The sequence below is a fragment of the Apostichopus japonicus genome, chromosome 11 (genome assembly GCF_037975245.1).
Source record: "Apostichopus japonicus isolate 1M-3 chromosome 11, ASM3797524v1, whole genome shotgun sequence".
Taxonomy (NCBI): Eukaryota; Metazoa; Echinodermata; class Holothuroidea; order Aspidochirotida; family Stichopodidae; genus Apostichopus; species Apostichopus japonicus.
Window position 1 is genome coordinate 17,566,112 of NC_092571.1, and position 13,473 is coordinate 17,579,584.

The 13,473-nt window shown below is 36.2% G+C and overlaps 1 protein-coding gene across 6 annotated transcripts in view; it reads right to left on the minus strand.

Moving 5' to 3' along the window:
* Nucleotides 1-13,473, minus strand: part of LOC139976231 (kazrin-like) — a 91,289-nt gene that overhangs the window by 46,579 nt on the left and 31,237 nt on the right. Inside the window, exon 1 of one of the 6 annotated variants that reach the window (XM_071984806.1) lies at nucleotides 1,806-2,280. The exons of the other annotated variants lie outside the window; for them this stretch is intronic. Within the exon in view, the coding sequence (XP_071840907.1) occupies nucleotides 1,806-1,884 (79 nt within the window). The 5' untranslated portion in view covers nucleotides 1,885-2,280. Of the gene's footprint in view, nucleotides 1-1,805; nucleotides 2,281-13,473 lie in introns of those variants that run through there. 6 annotated transcript variants of the gene reach the window in all.

Genomic DNA, 13,473 nt, shown 5'->3' on the forward strand with positions numbered 1-13,473 from the left:
GTGATATGAGTTTCTCTTTAAAGAATGTACCCACAAACCATTTGTCTATATATCCTCCTACTGGGTTCAACCTCCAGACATTAATCAGAGGGGTGGAATCTCAAATGCGTAATGTTTACGAAGTGAAACAAGATTGGGGTATGTTGCTTCACTTTGTTTTACAGAAAGACAACCTGATTGTCATTCTTAGAGAGTAGAGATTAAATACAGTGATCTGTTTGAGCTGGCTGTACATACTAAAAATAATGTCTATACAGAGAATATATACATACAGTGATCTGTCTTAGCTAGCTGTTCATACTCATAATAATGACTATACAGCGAATATACATACAGTGATCTGTCTTAGCTACTGTAGCTGTGCATACTCATAGTAATGACTATACAGAGAATATACATACAGTGATCTGTCTTAGCTACTGTAGCTGTGCATACTCATAATAATGACTATACAGAGAATATATACATACAGTGATCTTTCTTAGCTAGCTGTGCATACTCATAATAATGACTATACAGAGAATATATACATACAGTGATCTGTCTGAGCTAGCTGTACGTACTCATAATAATGATTGAATATATTCGTACAGTGGTCTGTCCGAGCTAGCTGTATATACTCATAACTATACAGAGAATATATATATACAGTACTCAAAATAAAGACTACTGTAGTTAATAAGGCAACAAGAAAAGTTTTTTTTGTGTCACCTCAAGAGCTCTTTTGTGTTGGAGAGAGGAAGGAAGGGGAACTACGCTGACTGAGTATTGATTATCTCATGTTTATTTTTCTCTACTCTTAATTGTTACCTTCTTTCATTGTTATTTGTTATTTTTTGGTCGCTAGCTCGATTAACTACTATTGTTTTTCTAGTGTCCTGTTTATACTATACCACTTTGTTCTAAATATGCATAGACGAAATAAATGAAATGAAAATGAATGTGCAGAGGAGGGAAAGGGAGGGAGAAGGGAAGGAAGAGAGAGAAAGAGAGGGATGGGAAAGAGGGGAAGGGAAAAAGGGGAAGGGAAAAAGGGGAAGGGAAAGAGGGAAGGAAGAAGTGAATAGAGGAAAAGAAAAGTGACGGACGAAGCAGAAAAGGGAAGAGAAGGGGATCGAAGCAGAAGGGAAGGGTAAACTTGAGTAACAACTCCTTATCTTTAAACTTCATCAAGTAACCTAGCGTCTCGCATGATCTAGATTATAAGTCAACAGTTTTAGCACACAAATTCCTCTACTAAGACATCTATGCAGATACTGTTACTCACATGAAGCCCCGTAAACAGCTTTCATAATGTTGAGTTTTATAACATGTATTGTTCACAAGTTGTACCAATCCAAAACAGACCTATTCTCAGACAACATAGATATATTTCACCCAGGATATTATAGTGAGTACTTAATGGTTCGGAATCTACAAATGTATGCAAATTACATGCAATATTTAAATCATTATTTATGAAATGACAGCTGTTTTTTAGTTGTGCTTAAATATACTGCCATGAAGTATACTGTACATTGTAATACAGAATTGTAAGTACAAGCTAGTGGTACATCCACTTCCATTCAGAAGAATTTAACCTCCACCAAATTAAGCAGCTGCTTTAAGATCACATTTAACAATCTGTTTGACTGTTTCTATGCAACAGTTCTCTTCTAACACTGTAAAATAGCCTCCCTTTTGAAACATCCATGTTTACATTTTCACACCCCTGGTATGTTATATATAACCCTTATCCTACACATCGCATAGTATAGGTATAAAACAACTATCACAAACAGACAAAAAAAAAAGTATTAAATTACAGAACACAATGGTATGGTTGGATGATGCACGCTTTCTGCAGACTGCTCCCCCTGATGCAGGAAAAGGCTTTTCACACATGGTTGCCAAGGTACAGTGAAATTTTTTTCACTTCTCTGTAATGATCCGGGATATAAATTGGTCTTTCAAAGAATCCGTCTTAAATTTCTCCCTCATATAAAGTATATATTCGATATAAATTTCCTGCACAAAAAGTTCCCAATGTTAAAATGAAGAAGCTGATCAAAAACCTCAACAAATTTATCAGCAAACTTGATTAACTTTCCTTAATGAAATACTGGATAAAGTTTCCTTCCGTTTCTTTTTGTGCTTTACACTGCAGATTTCTCTTTGGCCTTGTAAAGAGGAAGAAAATTCGTCGAAGTCTCCAGTACGAGTCTCCCAAAGTGTCTGTACAGTAGTTTCCTTTCAATTTTTGTAAGGTGATATAGTTATATATATTTATACTGCAGTGTGTACTTCCCTTCAATTCACTCTCCCTCTCCAAATCTTTCCCTTTTATTGTCACAGCTTTACAAGCTAAAAATGTGATCTTTGGCAGCTATCAGATCGAAGAGCTGTTGGGGGTCGTAGGTGACATGCAGAAGCCAAAATATCAGTTATCAGCCCTGCCTGCCACCGGTTAGAGACAGAGCGGTAGCAAAACTCATTAAGGGGGAAGGAAATTTGAAAATTTTACCCCCAAGGTGAGTCTAGCATCAACCGGTGGAAAATATTTGCAATTTGAAAATTGATGTTGACAGAAGGAAGAGGTCAACGAGAGGGGAAAATATTCCTACCGAAATAATGGAATGATCAAAAATCATACAACCGGTGCATCATCCTTTAAATTCTGAGAGTTACAGCATTAATTGATCCTATCAATGTACCTGTCATATTAAATCAATTGTAATGGACAAGTGACACGATATCCTACAGAGAAATGGACTGTGCATGAGAGGGCTGCAAAAGCTTGGAGGGGGGGGGAGTTTTGGGGGGGAGGGGGAAAGAGTTACTGTCAGCCTTACTAACTTTACAATAAATATTATGTATACATTATTGTTCATTCTACATGCTATAAATCTATACCATGGATGACATATATTTAATTCACAAGACAATCTTAAGGAATGCAAATAAATCTAGAAAGCAAATTATAGTGATACCTGGAAAGGAGATAAACTTCCCTCTCTCCATCCCCCAACTGCGGAACGCATCATTGATGTCGTCTTTTATTCACAAAACTGTCTTATCTTAACGGGTGCAAAACAAGTATGCTAGAGAGCAGACTACAGGAAAGGAAGAAAGATAATTCCCTCCCTCCAACCGTAACTGTCCAATCATCATCATGCAGCCAGCTGCCTGCCCTGTTACTGAAGTTAATTTATAAAGAATTTGCAAATTATATTCCTATCTCTTAATTCCATATCAATTACTTAAAGTCTTTCCCCTCCCCCCCCTCCCCGACTTGTTATGATCTCTTCTAAACAGCAATTATTTGTTTGTATATACTGTTCTATATAGCAATCATTAACCACAGGACCAATGACATATACAAAGCGTATCACCACGGCAACTGGATCTTCTTGGGTTTTGGGCATTGCTCATGATTACTCATGAGCTGAAATTACAAGATGAAAGATAGTTGAGCAGAGTGAATCAATGACGGACATTAATGCGCGTACAAAATCTCGTCCATGAAAGTTGCAAGATGGCATAGACTGCTCTACCATGTTAGGGAGTACGCTCCACTGCAGCCTACATGTACCGTAACTCCTGTGCGATTTTCAAACGCATATCCAAACCCTCAAAGAAACAATTACAGATTTCGAATTCTATCATAGACAGAATTTCAATCAAATTGACCTTATAGTTATGGGCATGAATTTGCATATTTACATTTTTAACGAAAAGTGAACTGCATCAAATATGTACATAGGCTCAACGAAAATGAATATTATACATATACCTGAAGGCAAAATCCTTCCTCCACTCTATAAACAGGACCCTTGTCACATCACACAGTGTGCAGCATCTTTCCAGGCTATACCATTTTCAAACATAATTATACTCAGACTTTTCTATCAAGAACTCGAAATTGGACTGAGTGCGGTAGCTGATCATGTCGGACAATTTGTCAAGAGGAGGGTCTGTTGGATTCACTTGGTCTTATTTTAATTGAAATCTTTGACATTTTGCTCGGTGAATTTCATATCGAGGATATACGAATGGACAAATAGTTGTGAAATTTTGACATAAATATCTTACTATTGGTGTTTGTTGGGCTAATTAATGACAACTGAGGCCTGAATAGACGTAATGATAATATTAACAAAATTTCAAGATAAAAGTTCATTAAGATGAACATCATGATGTGGAAAATATATTTTACAGAGCTGAACGGCACTGCCAGTGTCTTCATAACATGGCATCCCATCAACAAAAGACTCCCACTGAGTCCTCCCGCTTAAGAAAGAAAATCCCAGTGTACAATATTTACATAAATACATACATAATGTAGTTTACATGTACGTAATATACTGAAATGTACTGATTTGTCTTATTATATGACTGTATAGCAAACTTAAATATTTGATATTACTTTACTATGCAAGTAAAACAATTATATATGTGTCTTTAATATTTATGTACATTTTAGACTATTTTTTTCATTTTAGGGCCCCTTTATAACATACAGGCCCCGCACCTGCTTAATCCGGCCATGGAGGCTCCATAATGTTTTGGTATAAATTTCCAATTTCAACTGACCACCACCTTTGTTATATTTAATTCTATTCAATCTTTTAGACCAAAATTTACATATTTTAACTTAATTTTAATGGAACTGAACTGATCTTGATTGATGTTTATCTGTAGCCCATGAACTTATATTGGTTAAAAAATCAATTCAAGATCGAATACTGATAAGCAGGCCAGATGAGAGGGCGGGCAAGGGGATAAAGCATGGGCCCAGCTGGGTCAATTTAGGGAATGGGGTGCTATATACTGTATGTGGATGGATCAGGTCAGGGCCTCTTCAATTCAAGGAAGGTCTTGGTGACATGATTATCCCTCTAGACCAGACTATCAACACCCTTGCTGATAACATAATCTACATCTGCAGTGAATCACCATGCAGTCTCCATTTCACCTGAGCCTATAATTCCCAAAATGCTTTGGCAGGGAATAATTTTGTATTCAAATTCTTGTTTAGCAGTTTTGAGGTGTGGGAATTTGGTCTCTGCTGTATAATTAATACAAAAATACTAAAAATTATGAGATTCTGTCACAAGAAAAGTTTATATGTATCTTTCAATTTGCATTTTGTATATTTTGCTCCATAATACTGGAGAAATATTTTGTGTGGTTACCTGTAGTACACAATATTATTAACATTTATCTTTGTATTGTTAGAAATTTGTTATTTGTCTTGGCAACTATAGCTTTTACAGAAAAGGAAACAAAAGTGAACTTTGATTCCTTTTTTATCTACCTGGACTGACGTGGATGGAAGTTGAGACACTTCCTGTTATGGATCACTTGATCAATATCTCCCTACAAATCACATTTGAATCTCCACCATTCCATATCTGAAGCATCGCTAAAATGTATTCATTACACAATCTTGCATCTTTCAAATCTTCTGACCTTTGACTCAATCATTTATACAGTTTTCTGTACCTGAGTTTACAAAGGATATGGTAATTCAGTTATAGTAACTTACAGTGACAGCTTATTCCTTATCATTTTTAGATGTTCAATTGATTTCATTTGTGGGACAATGCATGTAAAAGAATCTTAGTAGGCAAAAAAATCTAAAAATCCTTACCTATACTGTTTTAAGGAACAGCACCCATGATTTACAACCTATACTCAACTCCAAGCACCACCCCCACCCTCCCACCGCCCCCACCCTCCCACCTCCCCCACCCTCCCACCTCATCCTTCTATATATTGGTTTTTGCTATATATCCCATTTATCTAGAGCTAAATTGTCATTTTTGACAGGGTACTGCATCCCACTGATCTCGATATCTTTCAGAATACTGTACATATGTGTCAATGACCACTCCCAGCTCTTAGTGATAAACACACCACAAGAAAATACAGTCTAGGTGTTATCTTTGGCATGATTTTTTTTTTTACATCCAGTTTGGCTTGAAGTATTACTCAAGTTCTGGTTACATAAATTTATCATCACCTAAATAATATCTGTTAAATCCATTACAGCTTCATTGTGATGATTCATAGTATGTACAGTAAATAAACTGAGGGGTCCAAGTTGGGGACAAATATTACTGTATCGGTCCTCAAGATCGTCTACCATATTTCACTGTATACATCATGTACAGGAATCATGGTATCATGTCGATCGCACACGTTACTTTATTTGCATGACGTCATGTAGCTGGATTAAAAACACTGGTGTGTAGAGTAGAGTGAATGCCATGTGTGTTTACAAAAGCTTAGGTGCAACAAATTTTTACCAAATGTGTCACTATATATATCATTCATTCGGTATGCAAAATTTGGGTTTACGGTTTTCTACATTGTCCAAAACTTAGATCATGCCTTAGGTAAATGTTGATTCACTGACATACCACCAAAAAAATTGGGATACAACATATTGACTTGTTGTAACGATAACACTGCAGTACCTAGCCTACAGCCTGTCAAGAAGTACTTGTTCCGCATTTAACCTTGCATTCGTAGGCGCAACGATCTTCACTTAGAGCATTTGCCCACTTCTTGATGCATTCTGAAAGCATGGGCTACCTTCATAGTACATAAAATCTCACTGATTCACAATACTTAAGCACAATTATGTAGTTCAATGCCAATTATGCATGTACAAGGACTACATGCTTGCACTCAATGTGACTTGACCTTGGGTCACGGAAAACCCTGGATGTCGAAACCACAGAACTAGGCACCATCTTTCTCTGGATTTCCACTGAATAAAAATAGTTCGTTTAAGTATGATTTACTGTAGAATTAAACTTTATAATGAACATTGTATTGCATTCTTTAAATAATCAAGTTTTAAATTACAGTCAAGTTGTACTTCTCTGGGTATTTTTAAGAAAATGTTAGCAAATTTTGTATGCAGGTGCTACAATTTTGGCGACAAAATTCTATTAACCTGTAATAAATATCACGCTGAAATCATTAATACAAGTGAGACCAGCATGCATGGGCCTCATTTTATACACATTCTTTGAGGACATAGCGCTTCAGCAGTATGGCCTCCACAGAAATATAACAAACAATTCTTTAAAGTTCTTTAGCTATAGGGAGGGGCCTTCATCGGCAGGCATATGTGAAAGCAATGAACCGAGAGTACTATCTGATTGGTCACGATATAGGATAATCACACAATAATTGCAGTACACCCTTTTCCATTAACTTATTCACTTGACCTTTGCATATATTAGATTATATAGTGTAACAGGCAGTAAGTGTGCTATTTCGTTGCCTATCATTGTTGATAGAGCTGTGCAACCTTATCGTGGGGTTGTTATCGGATCAACCTATTCATCACTCACATTTGATAAATTGGTGTTCATAATCCTGTAAGAATGCTTTCAAATTATTTCATTGGCTTGTTCTCCTACCAAGAGAAAGAATCAAGTACAGCATCTGCTACAGTAACCCATTCACTTAATAGCGAGTAAAAAATACAGGAAGGTTAGCCCAGAATCTAATATGCAAATTAGGATAATAGGACGACTACCTACTCACCACTCACATTTTTCTTAACTTATGCAATATATATTTTCTCAGGATGCTTTTAAAATAATTAAAGTTTTGTTAATTTAAACACCTTCAAGCCATCATGTTACTTTAATTGAAATTTCCAAATTGTGTTGTGAAAATTTGACAACCGGTGACAATTTGAAATTTCTTCCATAAAATGAACAAATTTGGATGATTCCCCAGTACAACTTGATTAACATGTGACTGTTTCCATATTGTTAAGACTTCTGCTGGCACAAAATTTATTACGAGTTAACTAACATCCTTTCACTTCGTACCAGGCCTGATCCTTAGCTTCCAGAAAGGAGGTGGGACTACCCACTGGATGACTTTATATGACACGTTGACATCGAGGACGATGCCTAGAGATGGACTTACCAGAAGCTAGACCCTCTACTACATAGAATGTACATTCCAATGTTCCAATTATATATGTTGTACGAGCCTCTTCGATTGGAGAACGCTTCAGACAGATCTCTGTTTGATTTGGTGTCATTAATCACACGCTCATCCCGCGTCGGCGGTCGGTATCGTGGAGGATAAATAATGCTTTTAATTAAAGGGTGGTTGAAGATAATACAAATCCCCGGCAATCAAAAGAACATTTCATCAGAAGTTTCCGTCAAAATCCTGCTTGGTATTTTGCTTTTGCCTCAAGTGCCATGACTTGAGAAAGACAAGCGAATACAAATTCAGATATGTATATTAATATAAACACGACTCTGTAAAGAGCATACCAGAATTGACATGAAAATCTCATCTATATCCATTTTTTTTTTTTTTTTAACTTTTCATTTTTGTTCCTTTCTTTGTCAAGGAATCATAGAGCTGTTCTTATGTGTGATTAAGCAGAAGACTGAAGTACCTTATTCCAATAGTAGTTAAGAAAAAGAATCTCTGACAAGAAAGTATTTGGTATGAATCCTGCATTCGTGTAATTTATTTTTTAAATACTGCAATCAACTCTGTTAAATATGAACGCTAGTAGACTGCAGTACAATACCAATTAAACCATACCTTATTACGTACTGTACCCTACCATACCATAACTTCCCAAACCACACCACACCATAATATTTTATCCGATGTCTCGTAGCAAAAATGGAAAATGCTACGCAAGTTGCAATACAGCTGCAAAGACATATAAAGCAGTTCTTGTATGTCACAGAAAACCACAGTATTTTAACAGGCAAAACTTGGCGATTTCAAAATTGCTATATGAATACAATTCAAACACTTAATTATGTATGAGTGTACATATGTATGTATTTTAGATCCTCCTGCAAGCAGGAACTCGCCAAGAAGCCTCATTGGCTTATCAAAGCCGCAAGCTGACCGAAGTCAGTCTCTTAGATTCGTACTTAACGTCCATGATTATGAATTGTCAATTGTTAACAACTCTGTAACTGGACCACGTACATTAATCTTGGAGTGACTTGAACCTGGGACCTAATGATTGGAAGGCACCGGCGTTAACCACTGAGCTAACACTTATTATTCCCTGTTACATGTTAACTTGATAATCCCTTTAAGGTGACATCCTAATAGCAATATATTAAAGAACCATCTGAATAACAAGACGAGTCAATAACCGACGAGCCGCCAGTCTACGGAGTATGCGGCAGAATGGCCTAATAAACAATCCCAGTATTCGCCTTACCATAAGCTTTGTATATGATTGAACCCTGCTGTAATATTGGTCGTTCTGGCTGTAATTTTGCTCACAAAAGACGATTCAACTTACCTCATTAATCGGTTCAGGTTCAGGCATTATTGAGTGGTCGATTGCCGTTCAATCCACTCTAACAGACCTATAAACTGTAACTTGTTTCCTTCAATGAAAGCTGAGCAAGTTTGATCATCAAGTGTTAGCAAACAACGTAACAGCCGAATGACCGAGTTCTTCATCTGAGTGTGTACACAAGACTACAGAAGCCTGATCTCGTAAATAATAACCAGCAATTGACTCACGTTTATGTGCATATCTATCTTTAAAACATGAGTACATCTTCAAACTAAACCCTTGAGATATTTTTCATTCCTTTTTTTTTGTTGCCTGGTTTAAATTATCTTAAAACTAAACATCAGTAACAATGATTGGTACTCAAAGTTCTACCAGGAATGCTTGCACTATATTTTAAAAGGTTGTTAATTATTATTGGGAATTGCAAAGCAGACTGTCCCAAATTGTCCTTTCTTTGTCTGTCTTTATGAATCTTTCAGACTGGTAGCCGGCCATCACAAAGAAGTAACCTTGTGTTAAGAGTATATATAAATTAACAGTAATTACGAACAGAAATCCTGAATTTATGAGGTCGATGGCCAGGCGTGTTAATGTTGACTGATGATCAATAATGTACCTTGCAACAATTGTAGGCAATTAAACATGCTGAGAGCTTTGCAGGTTAGGCAATGCAACTTTACGGCATAGTATATTAATTATAATCTTCTAAAGGTCAAACACACCACTATGACATGAAGGCCTAAACTTGTAACTGCATGCCCACAGCATTTCTACTCTTGCGCAGTTTGTCTCTGTGGTTTAGGACAACACCTTGCTGTCAAAGACTGTCACTAACTTCAAACAGCCTGCAGCCATTTGAGTTTCCTTACTACTCTTTCCAATTACTGTTCTTCCCAATGGAATCACTTCAATAACTAGCAAGGGGGGGGGGGGGGTTAAGAGCTGGGTGGCACTGATGTTGTTTCCCCCCATTTTTTGGAAGCTTCCTACCCCCTGATATTAACTAGCATAGCAATATGTTACTATGAATGCCTCAAAATATTTCTCAACCCATGTCCCCTTAACCTGGTCTTCTCCTGAGCAACTCACTAGCCCCCAGCTCATTTCACCTGGTGGATAATCTGCATCACCAATTCATTACAAGAACAACTTTCCATTAAATTATTCATAGGCAATTTAGGCTGGAGTACATATGACTCACCTGTAATGAAAGGCTCTTAAGCCTACAGTAGGCTAACAGTAGGTGTTGTTGCTGGTTTGTTAATATGAACAAATTTTCTTGAGGTTATGCTCTTCTAATGTGATATTAATACAACAAATTAACAATATATTTTTGAAGGTGGGGGGGGGGGTTATATTTGAGGAAAAAATGACAAAACTAAGCTTTAGCTTAATGTACAACTCATGTTCAGCTTTAAGAGAAATAAAAGCAGCTTTATACAGTAATTTTTCGATACTTTGAACAGACTTTCCATACTTTAAAAGTTTATGTTTTAAAGAAAATACGATCCTTAAGATTTACACATACTTTCAATTTTTTTCTTCACTATCATTACCCTCATGATGGAAACATATTGTGTGGAGAATAAAAAAGTTAATTTTACCTAATATCTGATGTGCATTAAAAACTGTATACAATCCCCAGGCCCCGGCAACAAGTATTTATCCAACATACTACCGCTGCATAAACCAAACCCAGCTTTTGCGAATTTAATTTTGTAATATTTCTTACATATCATTTGATACCAACAAATGTATATAAAACCTGTTGAACAGTTTGCCTGATAAAGTTTCATTTTACAATTAAGATCATGTTTCAATAATTATGCAGAAAGTTCAAACTGTTGGATATTTCCATTTTGTAACATGTTGATGTTCTGCCAAAATATTTATTTAATGGAATCATTGATTGCTCCTTCATTAGCATCGATTTTAGTTTCAAGATGTAAGATCGAATGTCTTTGCTTGATCAAGTTACATTTTTAGTTTTTCAAGAACTTTTTAAGAACTGTGGCAGGTTTGCTTTAATATGTTATCACAAATTTCGTGACCAAACGCAAAAGAACTGCCAACTTATTGATACATTTCCACACTAAAGACTTCCAAGTTTATCAATTTTTTTGCCCTATGACATTTCAAACATTTAATCTTTGTAGAGTTCAAAAATCACATTTGGCTGAAGGCAAGTTTCAGAGAAGAACTTCCCTCCTCACTTTTTAATTCATTTGTTTCTTTGAAAAACAGAACCAAACATATTTTCAAAACAACTTGAGGCTACAGGAACATGCCACCTGCTGTTTTGTGAAAATTCACTTTAATGATTTATGCTAAGATTTCTGGAAATGAAAAAAAATATAACAAAAATAGACTTCTTTTACTTAAAAATATCTCTAAGAAAGATGAAAAAAAGTCAGTTTCCAAACTTGCTAACACAGTACTCCAAGGTCAGCTTAGGTTCAGTTCTGTAAGTAGTCCTTGATAGAGTAAAGCCAACAGCAAAATTGTAACAATAATTATTTAGATCTGTGACACCTGGAATACACTTGCAGTGTTGTAACATTACAGGGATAATTATAGGTATCGAATTCAGATTGGTTTTCAGAGTGTTTGATAAAAGGAAAAGGGGGGGGGGTGGAGGAGGAAGGGGCTGGAAGATTAAGAGGATTAGGGGGAAGTTGGAGAGGGTGAGCGGTAAAATGGTAAAGTAGGAAGGTAGGACAGGAGAGGACATGAGAAGGGACGAAGGGGAATGCAAGAGCAGAGAGACGGGGCATGAAATGAAGAGAAGATAGAGGGTTGTGGATGAGCAAATGGAAGTTGTGTAGAAGTAGGGATGAGGGAAGTAGACAGAGGGGTAAAGGGGATAGAATGGCAGAAAGAATAAGAAAGGAAGATGAAGAAAATGGGAAAGGGGAGGGGGGACAAAACTGAGGGAAGAGGGAGGGACAGCACAATGAAGGACAAGAGGTGACCGGCACAGGATAGGATGATTCCATCCTTAACAGTAAATGTAGCCTGCATAATTATGTCTCAAAACCTGATGCACTGTGCAATATATGATGACTATAAAGAAGCTTACATGTCTCTATTTAAGCACTTCATGTACCAGTGCTTCGCATGTAATATTGTTAATACTATGAATAACATTTAGGTGGGACTACCATTGTATGACATTTAAACTTTCCACATTTATACATACTCACAGCACATTAACTTAAGAACTACAAATGTTGTACACTCTACAAAGATAAAATGGTCACTTGTGCATTAAGTACCTTTGCACATTGATAATATAGTTAAAATGTATCCTCAGTTATACAATCAACAAGATTCCAAGAAATCAAATCCACAGTAAACACTTAAAAACGTCCCTCTCAGAATAAATTCCAAAAGTCTGAAATCCTACACTTTTAACAAAACCCATCCCACTCGCCATCATTCATGACATAAATTGACCAATCAAAATTCCTCCTACTATGTCTTTTCTCTTTGGAATGTATAGTACTAAACAGCTTCTATGTGGTTTTGTTTACCCTTCCTAAGTTTATCAAATTATCTCTATATACTTCTTGTTTAATACTGCTGTCCAAGCATGCAGATACTGAAAGATCAACCCACACATCATGGACAGCTCGGAATGTAGGTTTTCTTACACCCATGAACAAAAAAGTGTTTTCAACAAAAAACCTGACTATTTTTGTTTGCCTATTTGACTGTACATACCAGTCAGTCCTTACACAAACTACCCTCTATTATCCCACTTCATTTTCAATCCAACATTTTAAACTTACTGTACTTTAAAATGCCTAGTACAATAGCTGACAAAAAGCATTGTTACTAAGAATGTCACAGCAGAGTATAAGAATACCATAAAATACTTCTATTTCTGTTTTCTGTTTTTTTGCTTTCAAAATTACTCACATTTTCAGAGTAGAAGCTTAGTCATCATATACATAACTGTAATGATCTGGGAAACCGGTATGTAAACAAAGTATATATACCACTCAAAAACAAAATAGAGGAATGTTTTAGTAGTCTAAGCCAATTGTTAGAGGTATACAATGATAATATATCAAAGATTACCATATTGCGCTGTTTGTCAACAGTGTGCTTTAGCAGGAATTGAGGAAATTAATAGGAAAACAATTAAGGAAGCTTAAGGCCACTCA